General features: G+C 39.8%; 1 protein-coding gene across 1 annotated transcript in view; it reads left to right on the top strand.

Annotated features, from left to right (window-relative positions):
• Nucleotides 1-16,055, top strand: part of RABGEF1 (RAB guanine nucleotide exchange factor 1) — a 69,114-nt gene that overhangs the window by 22,060 nt on the left and 30,999 nt on the right. The window contains exons 6-8 of the mRNA XM_032216108.1: nt 1,815-1,940; nt 6,042-6,178; nt 13,108-13,297. Coding sequence (XP_032071999.1) covers nt 1,815-1,940; nt 6,042-6,178; nt 13,108-13,297 — 453 coding nt within the window. The remainder of the gene's footprint in view (nt 1-1,814; nt 1,941-6,041; nt 6,179-13,107; nt 13,298-16,055) is intronic.

Here is a 16,055-nt window from a genome sequence, read left to right on the forward strand (position 1 = left end):
CAAAGAGAATAGTTAAAGTGTGGCTTAGCAGAATGTATTTCAGTAAAGGTAAGATATATTAGGTTGACCCAAATTAAGATGGATGAGCTAGCAACATATGCTCACTTTCTTTTTGATTGACAAAGTCTCACATGTTCTTACGGTATTCTATTGGACCAATAGTTGCCATCCTTTTGGAGATCTATTAGACAACCTATTAACTGTTGGGTCATCTTTTGAGAGAAAGGTAGTGCAGTCTGATGTAACCAGAATGAACAGTAAATTTTCCCATCTGATTTTTGTTCTCCTTTGATGTTTCCTGATATTTGGTGTCATCTTTTGATCATAATATCGCCCCCCTCTCTTTCCGCATGGCATAATTAGGCTGACCATATTTATTTTATCCCCATGCTGGATGTTCCTACCATCACCATCACCTCAAAAGTACACGATATGACTGCATGGATGCTACAACAACCAGAAATTTGGAACTAAAAATGGTAATGAGGTGGAACCATTGGTGGAATTGGAGCACCCCCCCCCCCCAATCTCCAGATTAGAAATCTGGAGAAGGAAATGTCTGAGGTCAAACCCTTAGGTCTGTAGTTGCCATTCCCAAGGGAAAGCAGACAGTTTGGCGAGATTCTTGTAATATAAGTGATCAACAATAAACTATCTACTTGGGCCTATTCACAAGTGATTCCAATTACTTTCGCCTGACAGCTATAAACAATGGGTAAATTTCAATTCCACAGGCGCAATGGGTCCCAATATTTTACATACCCCTTAATTTAGCAGATTTGAGTTACCTTTATTCAAATATTATTCTGGTATAATTAATGTGCCATTTTCTTTAACTGAATGGCACAAACAGGAGAATTTTAGTAGTGTATAGAAGACAGATGGTGGAAGAATTTTTTCAGAGAACTATGGTGAAGGAAAATATAGTGGCTGAAGAATTTCTAGAAAAAGGAATAAAAGAAAAAATGTGCTTTTCTGTTTCTTGAATCCTGATGTTCATCAAATATTTGATGAGTCCCCATCAAACCTACGTAGTCCCATCAGGTTTTTCTTTCCTGACATTTTTATTTTTTGTTACTTTGGGTGACTGCCAGTAGCTAATCGTAAGGGCTCCTATGCAGTGCATAGTTGTTGACCAGAGATTGAAGAGGGTATCAGCAAAAGCACAAGTAGCAAATACATGAGACCTGTGTGGCTTATGGTTAGGGGTTAGCATGCTAGCTGCCTATCTTTTGCTTAGAGTCAGTTTGCTTGGAGATTAATTATGTATCGCGCCATCCAGGTAGTTGGTGCAACAACCCTAGATAGCCACTGGCCAATCTAAAAAAATTAAAATTCGTCAAGAAGAATCTTACTATACTTATTAAAATAACTTGTACCATAGTCATTGCAATGTTTAGAGATGGGATGCTGCACATAGCAGCAATTAAGAATTATTCAGAAAAACGTCTTTCTCAGAAATTATTTAGGCTGCAATCCTAAAAGAACAGAATCATCACTGTATTACACTTACTTTTGAAAACACAGGATTATTATTTTCCTACAACTATGTTGATTTGTGAGTTTAAAGCCTCTCCTCACTCTACCCTTCAATACAAATAAATTAACGTGCATAAAAATATAATCTGGATATAAACGCTTTGCATAAATAATGTGTAATCCTTAATGCATTACACTAATTCAGTGATTAATTTCTGTTATGATTATTCTTTAGATACTTAAATCTTTTTAGTCATATGCATTGATACTTTATGATCTATTTGTGCAGTCCTATATCTAAATGCAGGTTTCAATAAATGGGTTTAAAATTGCAGCCAAAATGCCATCGGGAAGAAGAAAAGAGTGAAATGTAATTGGAATGTGGATGTTGCTCTTTATGTCAAAATGGCAAACAATGCTAAAACAAAATGTGATTCCCCTAAACTCCTCATGTGTAAACTGTATTGAAATATGTTGTGTCAGTATTGTGCAATAAATTATCTCACTACCTAATCTAACTTGCAGTGATCTTTTTAAATCTGACGAAGTGATAAGCACAGAGCTGGAATAAAAATAATCTGCCTGCTACTACATTTTTTTGAAGTCAACATTCTTGGGACAGAATTGTAAGAATAAAGTCATGCAGTACAGTTATGACAAGAGCCAGCCAGTTATTCAGTGTCCATAAATGTCTATAAGGGGGAGAGGGGAGTGTCAGGGTTCCAAGTTATACTCCTAGCAAACAGAACTCCGAGGCAGGTAGATTCCTTAAAATACAGTTTTATTGGATAGATCATATTGGCATGGTCTAGTGAAAACCAACTGTAAAGGTTCCTGTTGTTTTCACCTAATTAAAAGTAAACATTTCCCCCCCTTTTCCCAAACAGTCACATGGTCCAATCAGGGTGCTGTCCAGTTGCTTGGTAACATCCAGTGGTGGGTTGCTCTTACCTTTGCTACTGGTACACTGATCATGATCCATTTGTGCATGCGCTGAATGTGTGCTGTGCGTGCACCTGACATGCGCTGCACACACATGCGCATTCCACCACCCCTGTGACACCCAGCTGCTTGTCGGAGGTTGTGCAGGTGCCGCACGCTGTGCGCATGTGCACAATTGGCCCAGTTGCCTTAAAAACAGGTAAGGAACGCTGGCGGGCGGGCCAGCCAAACGAGCCACCGTACTGGTACCATGGCCACGCCTCCCGACTACTATCGGTATGGCCATACCAGCCGGAACCCACCACTGGTAACATCACTCCTCTCTTCAGCCACCTGTTGGAAGTCCTTGGTTCCCAGGGGAAATAGTATGTATTATTTTGGCTACAAAACCCCAGCTATCTCTATTGGCCCCTAATTCTTATTCCATTGTGGCAACACTGAAGCCTCAAAGATGGCCCCCGTCAGGCCAGTTTCAGAGCTGACAGGGAGATGTAAAGAATAGTTTTGATGTTTTCCAAGACCTGAAGAAGGGCTTCATGCCGTAACCATTTAAGCGAGCCAAAACAGGTAGTCCTTGGTTAATGATGGTATTACCAGCATCTCGTCACTAAGTGATGCAGTCATAAAATGTGATGTATGTGATCGTGTTGTCTTAAAACAGCAGTTCTGGCAGTTCCAGTTGCAGTTAAGTGAATCCTATATGGCTGTTAAGCACAATGTCATGCAATTGCCATTTGCGACCTGCCAGCTTCCCCATTGACTTTGTCAGAAGCCAGCAGTGAAGGTCACAAGTAGTAGTCACATGACTGTGGGACACAGACCATTTACAACTGTGAGCCAAGTTGCCAAGTGCAATCACAGAGTCAGTGACGGCTGTAATGCGGAGGACCTATTGTAATTCTAGTTCAACACTGTCATACGTACCTTTGAATAGTCTTTGAACAAGTGATACTTAAGCAAGGATTACCTGTATTCTTAAATTGAAAACTCTAGCTTTAAAAACATGAAACACATTCAGGAGGTATTTAACAGCAGCTGTATTCAGGGTCAGTATACTTTTAAAGTGCCCTATAGATGTTCACATTGAAATAAGTCTCTCGGGTTTAAGGAGACTTCCAGAAAAATAAGTCTCTGGAGCCTAAATCCATAAGCAGAATTCATCTCTTACATAATAAAGCTTTATGTAAAGATAGGACACACAGGGTGCTTTAATCCATTTTTTTTTTTAGTTTAAGAGGATGTAGAGCTAAAAATCATAGTGGCTGAGTTCATATAACACTTAAGTGTCTAGGCTACAGCTAGTTTGCAAGAAATGTTGCTGAAATGTGTGCCGGAAACTGAAAGAGTCGTTCTTCCGTTTTCCAGCGTGAATATGCACTGATCGTCATACCGGCATGCACACCAGTAACTGGAAGAATAGTTGTCCCACGTACAAGTGCACACTGGAAACCAAAAGTTCATTTTCTGGCACGCGCATGCCTTCTGGGCAGCTCCTCTTCCAAGTTGCGGCCCAGACGAGTGCGCGCACACTCCCTTTTCGGCATCACTGCCCTAGAATATGAATTGACAACAAATCACACTCCTCCACTGTCCTCATAACTGTTGCAAGAGGGGCCCAATAACTTTTCCTGATGAAATTATCATTTGCAATACATTTGCTTCTGTCATCTTCGTGAGCTGGAATGAGAACAGGGAGATAATCTAAACAGCATATGTGATATAAAGCCTTGTCAGTTGGCTTAGAGTGTCCCTCAGGATTGCATTTTTTCCCATCTGCTGACCCTTCATGAAACTCTGAAATAACTCTGCTGAACAATGGGCATTGTCTTTATTATGCATTGAACAATCATATCTCTACATTTTGAATACCACTTTGATGACTTCTAAATGCTATATCTGAAGTACTTTGTATTTGTGTGGTGCCTCTATGTGTGCTTTTAAGTCAGTCTTAACTTCTGGCAACTGTCTGAACAAGTCCCTGAAATCTTCTTGGCAAGATTTCAGTAGTAGTTTGCTTTTGCCTGATTTCCTAGGCTGAGAGTAACTGGTTACCCAGCTGGATTTGTGTTTCATAGTCTCCTGGTTTCCAGCCTGATGCCTTAACTCAAACTAGATGGATCTGAACTACCACAGTGCTTACGTAAGGAACTGGAAATCATCTAAAAAGATTCCTTTCAGCATGAATAAGGTTTGCTCAGTGGCTAAGACGCTGAGTTTGTTGATCAGAATGGTTGGCAGTTCGAATTCCTAGCGCCACGTAACAGTGTGAGCTCCTGTTACTTATCTCAACTTCTGCCAACCTACCAGTTCAAAAGCATGTAAAAATGCAAGTAGAAAAATAGGAACCACCTTTGGTGGGAAGGTAACAGTGTTCTGTATACCTTCGGCGCTTAATCATGCCGGCCATATGACCACAGAGATGTCTTTGGACAGCACTGGCTCTTCGGCTTTGAAATGTAGCTGAGCACTGCCCCCTAGAGTCGGGAACAACTAGCACATATGTACGAGGGGAACCTTTACCTTTACATTACAGCATGAAGAAATGATATTTACTAACAGTTAGGCAGGCATAACTGGACCTTATATAGGTGTGGGGTAAGGACATAAACATTTGGTGCAGGGATTGTTAAGTTTGTTTCTAATTTACTGTATTTGAGTCCATTTATCTACTGTATTTTTAATAATGGTAAGAAATATCTCCTTATATGTTGGGATGGGTGTGGACTGATTAAACTCTGCCCTTCCATTGCACCAACTGGAACTTTCAAGTGTAAGGAATGATCTCGGGTAAAACGAGGCAGAAAAACAACACTTTGGTGTATTCCTAAGAGTAGACGCTATGGTCCAGAAAGATTATTACCGTATACAATAATAATCCTTTTAATATTTTTATTACTGCTCCTCGATATTAATGAGAGCTCCTAAACTATGGTAAACTGTCCTTTTTCACTGGTTGGGTTTTTTTTTTTTTTTTCATTGTTCAATTTTGGTAAGGTGTATACCGCTAAAATAAATTTAGAAAACAAGTTAATAAAGCTCAGATACAGATTAACAGAGTCGGAAGGGATCTTGTAGGTCATCTAGTCCAGTGTTTCTCAACCTTGGCAACTTGAAGATGTCTGGACTTCAACTCCCAGAATTCCCCAGCCAGCGAATGCTGGCTGGGGAATTCTGGGAGTTGAAGTCCAGACATCTTCAAGTTGCCAAGGTTGAGAAACACTGATCTAGTCCAATCCCCCAACCCCTCCCCCCAAGCTATTTCACTGGAAAGGCGCAGGGGACAGAGAACAGGATACCTGTTATTTCTGATGTGAATGACTGATATGAATGAAAAAGAGAAAACGAATGAAACTCAAGCGCCTTTCTTACTTCATCCATTCCGCCGGCTGCTTAAGGGACCAGAAACCAAAGGCACTCGCACTGATGTACCGAAACCTTACCTTCGAATCTACCCGCCTAAGGTGCACATGCGCACAAGCGCTTCATTCATTTGCCCTTGTTTACGCTTCGAACCTGACGCTTAGGGCACGAATGCGCTCAGAAATGCCAGTTTCCTTCTGCGGAAGTGACGTAAGTCCGTCAAGGGACGGGAAGAAGCCGAGAGGAGGCGGCAGCGGGTGAGGCGGAGGGGAGGCCGGAGAGGGAAGTGTGTCCCTCGGCTGGGTTTGGTCCAGGAAGCAAAGCGGCGGAGGAGAGGTGAGGATGGACGGGATTTGGGGAGCGAAAGAGGCCGCACCTCCGTCCCCTCCCGAAATTGGTAGCTAATAAATTATTATAAACATTAATTGAAGCATATTATTAGGTTTAGTATTTTGGTAATAATATTGCTGTTGACATCCACGTTAATATTCAGGGAGCCTTGCGGGACTGTTGAGGAAAGAGAAACGGGAGGGCGAAATATGAGCATACTTACGTCACCTGGAGATGGAAGGACAAGGAAAGAAACGCCAGAAATTATTCTTGGCAACATTAGTGTTTATAGTTTGCAGGAGAAGAACTCCTTCCTTAGAGAAACTTGCAATCCAAGTGCAGTTTAAACAGAAGAAGAGGAGGCAGAAAAATGTAATTTCTTTTCGTGCCTACCACTATTTTAAATTCTACCTTTCCTTCTCCAGGATATCTCGGAATACAGTAACTGTTGTTTCTTGTTTTCTTTCCACTTATGGTGGTTTTGTTTGTTACAGTTGTCCCCAAATTTATCCTTCTGAAATGTGTTGGCTTAGAGAAATCTGATTTTCCTCTCCTTAACTGGATTATTAAAAATGGCTAATGTTAATTAAAATAATTCCTGTGTTAGTTCCTTTTTTTTTTACAGTAAAAAAATAGCAAAGAGCCATGTGGACCTTTTAACACTAGCAAGTTAAGTATGTATATATGATCTGTAATATAGGAAAACTTAATTTTTTGGTCTTTAAGATACCACCGGACTCCTTGTTATTAATTACTTAAATTAACATAAAATGTTATTTTAATAAAATCAGGGGTGCTCTGTGGAAGTATAATAATTTAATGTTTAATTTAATATTATGGCTTCATAACATAACTAATATAAAACCACTTTATATTGTAATTCATAAAATTCAGAGAGATGGGAAAATGTTTGCTGAAGCCATGATAGAACATCGCAGAAGTAAAAAAAAAAGTTTTACTTCTGTGATAAGTTCTGAATTTTGGATGGTGCTATTGAAAAAATCCACTAGAATGGTGCCAACTTCTCACCTATAAGACAGTGCATACATCATACTGTCATTAGATGACGCCTAGAATCTTTCAGGTGTGTGGGAAGGAAAACTGGTATATTTATAGTTTCACAACTGCTGTATCAGGTAGACACATTATAATGAATTATTTTATAAATTGCCTTTAAAACTGAGCAGCAATCTGATTGTCAGGTTCCAAAATTGGATTATTTGATTTCCAAGATTAGGTAAGGGAGGTGATGTGAGTCTAGGAAAGTTTTCTAGGATTTGCATGGGATGTCTTTTTAAAACAGAATAGCAGTTAAAGTGGTAAACTTTGATCACATACTATATGCTAATGTAAAAATTTGTGCATATGTATGAAACCACTGGAAACAGCCTCTGGATAGAAAAGTGGAATGCAAATTGAACAAATAATTATAATATTAACACTCAAACCTGGCATAGATTTTTGTACTCCAGTGCTTAATTTGTAGCATGTTTGATTCAGAAAGAATTCTCTGAGCCCTTCAGAGAAAGAGCTATAGCTGTTTGGGAGAACGCATCCTGTGTATAAACCTTGAAAACTGCCACCATTCTGTTTGGATGCTACAGAAATATTTCATCTCATTGCCTGGAATTGTTGTAATATTGTACTTGGGATAGATACCATTCTGGAAAGTTTCTGTAATGACTTCTATACTAAGTCAGCATTAGTTGCAGCACTTAACAGTTCTAAACATTAACCAGTTTACCTGATAAATCTCATATCCGCAGTGAACACTGTTTGTTTCGGATTTTATCCTCGGAGTAGCCTATAAGCTAAACGAAGCTAGAGCTTTCTTCAAAAGTCACACAAAGCCATGTGAAATTGGGCAAAATATAATTAAAATTAGTTGTTGAACTTTTTCTATAATAGTATACTGAGTTTCTTGAAGCCAGTCATTCAGGTGGAAGCAGAAATAGTGCAGAATTTAAGGACAAAATAAATTGCAGTTCATCTTAGACTCAATAGTTCAGTGAGGGGTCCTTTGGGCTCTCTGAGCTTGCTTGTTGTCTTGCAGATGTTTCATTACCCAAATTAGGTAACATCATCAGTAACATTGCTGTCAGTTTATATTCTAATGACTTGCCCTATCAGAGTTGGTGGGAGTGGTCTTAGAGATTCTTTGGTTGAGCTGTTTGCTGTTTGCTTCTCAGGCAGTTTCTTGATTGTGGGTTTACTCAATTGTTGATCTGATGTTAACCCTGGAGTTAATCTATGATGATGGGGTGCTGATTGCTGGAGGAGAGATGCTTGGGTTTTTTGTTCCCCCTTTGGCTGGTTGATTGTTTCTTTTGCATAATCTATAGATATTGTTAATGTCTATGTGTGTCTATTGATGGCTAATTTGTCAGTGTCAGGTTTCTAGGAATTCCCTGGTGTTTTGGGACATGTCTTAGTCTAGAATGGTCACATTTCCCAATTGAAACTATGGTTAAATCTGTCTATGTTGTGAAGAGTTTTCATCATGTCTTCTGACTGTTAGTTGGTGTTCATGGATATGGTCTGCCTGTCTTCTGCCTGTTTGTTCTACATAGTGCTTGAGGCAGTCATTACAGTGTATGTTATAGATGACTCCTGTTTTTTCTTCTTCTGGGGTTGCTGGATCTTGGTTTGCCTAGGCCCCGGGATATTTTGAAGGGCTTTGGTTGTCTTGTGTGCTACGCTGATTCCATCTGATTGTAGTAGTCCGTTGAGAGTTTTTGAGATTTCTTGATGTATGGCAGCAACACAAATGCTTTTTACCATTTGTGTTGGTTGTGCTGAATTGGTTGAGTGGTTTAGTATTTCAATATGTAAAGCAGAGGCTGAATTTATTTCCATAAGATTAATGACAACTCTGCTGAAATGTCAATATCCTATTCTATGAAGCTAACCTGGTCTTTTTCATTTATGATTGCTGTTTCTTGGGAACAGACGACTATAAGATCAAATTCAATGTTTTGCACATTATGCTTTCTCCCTCCCCCTCCCCACCTTTTGAATTAAAGATGAGGGAATTTGTTTTATGTTTTTGGCAATACGAATATAGACAGGTGTATACTTTACTGCTGGTTCCTGTTTTTCTTTAATTTCTCTCTTTCTTTCCCCTTACCCTTCAGATAGCCTATAAAACATGATATATTTGTGAGTTGATGTCATAAAGGTTTACAGTACATGGTATGTACATAGAGGTTTTTATGTTATACTCAGTATTTATATCAGTAAAACACTGAAGGACTCTTGTAATTTTTCACTGTGAGTCAGGAACATAAGCTGTTCCTCAGCATTTCGTTAAGAGGATTTCCTGATTAACCTTTGAGCACCCCATAAACTTTGGGTACTGTCTACAAAAATTAAATCACTCAGGTAAAATCATCTTGGTTCTCCCAACCTATTAGCTTTATCAGCCATCAAGTCATATTCCTACCTTGGTCTTTTAGGGCTTCTAATGTTGCAGTCATTGGTTTGTAGGGACTGTAACTGAACCCATCTACGTTGTTGCTGGTCATCCTCTTCTCTTCTTCCATCTTTCCTAGCATTAGAAATTCTTCCAGAGCGCTAGTTCTTTGTACAAAATGCCTGAAGTAAGTCTTCTAAAACTCTCCAACTTCAATTTTTCCTCCCTCAATAGTTTCTGGTGTTGGGTCAGATTGCTGAGCAGCAGTCTACCTGACTGTATTTTTTTTTTAAGATAAAGGAGCAAATTTGGTTCTGGATGGAAACATATATCTGGTTCCTTTTTTTAAAGGATTTGTAGGAAATGTCATGGATAGAGTTATTCTAGTTGCCCTCCTTTAAAGGGAACAAGTACTTTTTACATACCAGAGACATTATTACATTACTCTGTTTAAGGAAATGCATGACTCAAGATGAGCAAACATTCCCACAGTTCTGGGAGACTCCCTTGCTACAAAGGGATTTTTATTTTTCAAATATTAAGTAGTTTCAGATTTAAGTAGCATAAGGAATTTTTCTCCAGCTTTGCTAATATAAGGATCAGTGAGCTTGTCTTTCTGCTTTTGTTCTGACTTATACTGAGAGAGATATGACACACATTCATTGTTTTTACTTCTGCATGCCAGGCCTGTATGTATAGCTGAAATGCATCTGGACAAAAAGGCCACTGTCACTGTGTTTGGGAAGAATCTTTGAAGCTGTCATAACTCAGTGGGTACCTAAAGCACAGGACCTCCTCCTTGCTGCCTTGTTTAACTTGATAATGTGTACAAATAACAACCTTTGCAGTCATTGTACCACTGTGATTTGGTTATCCAGCCTCTGCCTAATCTCTTTACAATGTGTATTTATGTGTATTTGTATTTGTATCTAGGATGAGTTGCATACAAGGTCCTACATTGTATTTTGAATCTTAACAGCATCAGTTTTTTCTCTTTGATTCTGGGGATTAAATCACTGTCATATTATTGCATGTGGTTTTTTTTTATCCTTATACTGCTTGGAGCATGTGTCACAGAGGTACACTAGTCAGTCTAAGAGTCTTGATTATTTGGAAGTTGAATTGGTGTGAAGTCACTTTGTCCTATGTGATAATGATACCCTAGCTGTGGAATGTTGGGAGTTGAAATCCATAAATATTAGAAGTTGTTGAGGTTGAGAAACACTGGGCTAAAATCATATGGTTTTGAGTGTCTTCTGCTGAATTGGCACATTTGATTGTTTATGACACTGTGTGGACACTGATAGCTCTGATATTCGATAGTTGCACCTTTTCTATGGCAAAATTTTGACTGCTAAGAGTGCTGCATGGTCACTTTTTTTAGTTTTTCAGGGGAAGTTCCCTGAAACTATCCTTGATACTATCAATAATGCCCTTGATACTATCAATAATGAAAGGCATGTTGGAAATACCAGAGGAGACTTATCCTGTGGCAAAGAACTGACCGCATGACTTAAATGTTTCTCAGTTTTAGTTTCTGGACTGTCTCATGGCGGTAATGGGGTATGCCTAAGGACAATTTCCTATGTGTCACAGAACTGAGAGGTTTATTTAATTGATTAGGAAATGATGGGTGAGAGAGTTATATGGTGATGGAAAAGAGTTTGCCCAATGGGAAAAATATAACTGCTGATGAAGGCAAAACTGTGTGTTAGTGGTGAGAATCTATTTTATGAATTAATCAGTAATAATGAAAATATGCCAGTTGAAGCCAAAAGTAGGCAATCTTGTTTTTGAGTTCATATGCGTATATTAATACAATACAATACAATAGCAGAGTTGGAAGGGACCTTGGAGGTCTTCTAGTCCAACTCCCTGCATAGGCAGGAAACCCTATACTGTTCCAGACAAATGGCTATCCAGCATCTTCTTAAATGTATTATAATATGTATTAAATGTATTATATGTGCATATTTATGGGTTTTGTGTGTATATGTATGTGAGAATGACTTGTAAGTTGGACTAAAATGAGAAAAAACTTTGTAATAGTTAATCAGGAATGATTCTATAATGTATTGATAATTATTTAAGTTTCAAAGCGTTTGCTATGTAATGTTCACTATGCAAATTATCCTACTTGATAGAGGAAAACTTCCAGAACACTTTCTGTTTTCTACATTGAAAAAAGTTACATGTATAAACAGAACAGGTTTGTTTTGTTAGCAGTTATCATTTTACTTCTGGTTAGCAGGTAGAGTTTCAATTTTTGGATACTTAGATGAATGAATAAAACTCTGGCACTGAACCTTGTGTCCAAACGTTTTCTTCAGTTGTTGATAAGCTAACCATTTTCCATCCTGGAAATTTTCAACAGGACTGAAAAAAGTGACATGACTATTTTTTACAGCTTATGACCTTTGCAGCATCCCCATGGTCACATGTTCAATTTTTGGATGCTTGGCCCCTGGCATGTACTTATGATGGTTACAGTGTTCTGGGATTGTGTGATCACCTTTTGCAACCTTCTGACAAGCAAAGACAATGGGGAAGCCAGATTCACTTAACAACCATGTTACTAACAACTGTGGTGATTCGCTTATCAACTGGGTCAAGAAACCTCGTAAAATGGGGCAGAAGTCACTTAACGACCATTTTGCTTACCAATGAAAATTTGGGGCTAAATTATGGTAAGTCAATGTATTTATGACACTTAACACTGTCTCTCAGGGTGATGTGATTACCATTTGTAACCTTCCCAGCTGCCTTCTGACAAGCAAAGTGAATGCGGGAAATCAGATTCACTTAACAATGGCATGATTTACTTAACAATTGCAGTGATTTAACAGCTGTTACAAAAAGGTTGTAAAAGGGGGCAAAACCTACTTAACTGCCTTGCTTAGCAATGGAAATTTGTGATTCAATTGTAGTGGTAAGTTGACGACTACCTATAGCCCTATATGGATTAGTTCTCTAGGACTGCATAGCCCACTTAGTTTTCTTTATTTTTACCTAAGCTTATCAAAGGTTCGGCAAATGGGAGAATGTTAGATCTTGATAGATTGAGAGCCTCCCAGAGTTGCTCTTTGGTGAGATGGGCAGCATAGAAATTTAATAAATGCAGGTGGTCCTTGATCTATGACCACAGTTGAGCCCAACATTCATGTTGCTAAGTGAGACAGTTAAGTGAATTTTACAATCAATCTTGCCACAGTTGTTAAGTGAATCATTGCAGTGGTTAAGTTAGTAACATGGTTGTTAAGTGAATCTGAGTTTGCTTGCCAGAACGTCACAAAAGATGATCACATGAGTCCAGGACACTGCGGCTGTCATAAATACGAGTCAATTGCCACACGTCTACATTTTGATCTTGTGACCATGGGGATGCTGCAGTAGTTGTAAGTGTGATAAATGGTCATAAGTCACTTCTTTCAGTAGCGTTGTAATTCTGTCAGTGGCATTGTACTTTTGAACACACCCCTAAATGAACTGTTGTAAGTTGAAGACTACCTCTAAAACAAAATAGCCTGCTTTTTCTGCGAGTTATGCAAGAATGCCTGAAATTGCTGTCCTTTTTCTCTTTGTAGCAGCGGGCAAAATGAGTGTGAAGTCAGAACGCCGAGGGATCCATGTTGATCAGTCCGAACTGCTTTGCAAGAAAGGATGCGGTTACTATGGCAACGTAGCTTGGCAGGGCTACTGCTCCAAATGCTGGAGAGAAGAGTACCAAAAAGCCAGGCAGAAGCAAATCCAGGAAGATTGGGAGCTTGCTGAGAGGTAAGATTGTGCCGAGGAAGTGATGAGGGTCTAGGTTGTTTTTTTCTGTGATCAACAATGATACACTCCACTGTCAGCTAAATTACATGAAATATTGTTTGGGTTTTAAGACACAACTTTTAGTCTCAGCAAAGTGCATGTTGGCTGTCTGTCTCAGGAGACTAAAGCTTCAGATTGCTTTCATGAAGCTGCTGTACGAAACACGTTTAGCTAGTTACTGACCATAGCTTTCGTCTTTGAAACAGATATTTTAAAATCAAAATTAAATTTCAGGTACATTTCATATATATCCTACTTTAGATCAGGGGTCTCCAACCTGTGGGCTGCAGATCACTACCAGGCCATGGCCTGTTGTCCACTGGGCTGCATGAGTGGCTGGACAGTGGGCGTAATATGTGTGGGCGCACACAAACCCGCCCCCATTCATGCTAGCTTCACCGTCAGCGTTGCATGGGCGCTAGCATCGCCGTGAACATTGCACGGGTACTAACACCATGCACACATTCACAGGCCCATTTGTGGCGTGCACACGCTCCCGGGGCGTTCTCGCATGCGCATGTAAAGGCGCCTGTCCCTTCCCCATGAGCTGCCAACCCATAAAGGTTGGGGAACTCTGCTTTAGCTTAGGGGTCTCGAACCTTGGCAACTTTTTAAAGTCTTGCTGGCTGAGGAATTCTGGGAGTTGAAATCCACAAGACTTAAAAGTTGCCAAGTTTGGAGACCCCTGCTTGACATGACATAGCAGACAGGAAGGCTCTAGATCAGGCCTGCACCACAAGCAGCTTGAGTTGCCTGCCAGTATTTTAAAAAAATATAATACATTCTTCAATGCCTGAAAAATATACTGCCAAGAGCCTCCAAGCATCCATGCCACCACTAGCACCAGTGTTACCATCCTTCCACTACCTATCAAATAGCTGATTGGTGTCACAAGTAGTCCTCTGATGCTTGCAACGATTTTTATTGTATCAGCATGGGCCTTTCCCCTCTGAGTTGTGTGGTAGGCCTGCTCTAGGTCACAAGAATGCATCTTCTTGGGGGGAACTTGAGTGGCCCAGTGAGCACTGAATGGTGTACTATGGGCCACGTTGCAGTTGGGTAGGCTATACTCAACTTTTGTGTAATTATCATTATTTTTCTTAGGAGAACGTTGGTAAAACACTATTTTCTATCCAAAGGAAAAATACTTTATATTTACCAGAGGAGAGTGCTATGATACTGAAATTGTTCTCTCTAGGTATTATAAAAACAGGCTGTCTCCCAATCTAATACTGGTGTAGAGTGAAATTCCTTTATGCACTATATTGCCAAAAGTATTCGCTCACCCGCCTTTACTCGCATATGAACTTACTGTAAGTGACATCCCATTCCTAGTCCATAGGGTTCAATATGATGTCGGTGCACCCTTTGCAGCTATAACAGCGTCAACTCTTCTGGAAAGGCTGTCCACAAGGTTCAGGAGTGTGTTTATGGGAATTTTTGACCATTTTTCCAGAAGCGCATTTGTGAGGTCGCACACTGATGTTGGACGAGTTTATGTGGCCTACCATTTCATGGCTGAGTTGGTGTCGTTCCCAAACACTTCCACGTTCTTATAATACAGCTGACAGTTGACTGTGGAATATTTAGGAGCGAGGAAATTTCACGAGTGGATTTGTTGCACAGGTGGCATCCTATCACAGTTCCACGCTGGAATTCACTGAGCTCCTGAGAGCGACCCATTCTTTCACAAATGTTTGTAAAAACAGTCTGCATGCCTAGGTACTTGATTTTATACACCTGTGGCCATGGAAGTGATTGGAACACCTGATTCTGATTATTTGGATGGGTGAGCGAATACTTTTGGCAATATAGTGTAGTTTTAGGTTTGGGGCACATTGAATTTTGCCCTTGAAATACTATTATTTTGGGGAACTGCATTGATTGCCTTTGGGTTGCAATTCAGTAAGCTGATTGTCACCTTTAAAGCTGCTGTATTCCTGATTCAGGGACTAGATACGTATTAGACTACTTTCTCTCGATTGAATCTGTTTACGCAGTGAAATCAGAAAGAAAGAACTTGCTGAAGGTTCCTTGTTTGAGGGAATGGCACATAAAGGGACTTGGGGAGTTGCCAGTGGTGGCCTCTTTTTATAGAACCTTTTCTTGGATGTTCGGTCCTCCTCCACCTTATGAAGGGTTATAAAGATTCTGCTCTTTAGGAATGCCTTTGGATATGGAGATCTTTGGCCTATGCTTATAGCTAGCACTGACCTAGTATATTGGCTGGTGCTTTGTGTTTCCAGTCTTTTTAAACCCATGTTTTTTGTCTTCCATAAGTCACTTAGCACTAGTATAAATGTAGCAGCACAGGCCAGCAAATATGTACCATACTTTTCGGAGTATGACACATTGCCCCCCCACCCACCCATTTTTGGCCTCCTAAAACCCTGCCCCTCCTCCCCCCGCAGCCCATTTTTGCCAAAAATGGGGCATGCAGAGGGTTTGGGAGGCCTGCAGAGTGCTTCTGAGGTCCAGGGAGGGCAAAAACTATTTTTTTCTTGTTTTCCTCTTCAAAATCTTGATACGTTTTATACTCTGGTGCATCTTACAGTCTGAAAAATACGGTACATTGATAAATAATAGTGCAAACTTAACCTACCAAGTGGACTGTGATGATATTTCTCATTGATGTAGCATTCATCACTTTCCTGAAGAGCATCAGGAAAAAAATACTGACACACAGACTATCATGGTTCAGTAGTTTGTATTCTGGCAC

Source organism: Thamnophis elegans, chromosome 4, assembly GCF_009769535.1.
Source record: "Thamnophis elegans isolate rThaEle1 chromosome 4, rThaEle1.pri, whole genome shotgun sequence".
NCBI classification, from domain to species: Eukaryota; Metazoa; Chordata; class Lepidosauria; order Squamata; family Colubridae; genus Thamnophis; species Thamnophis elegans.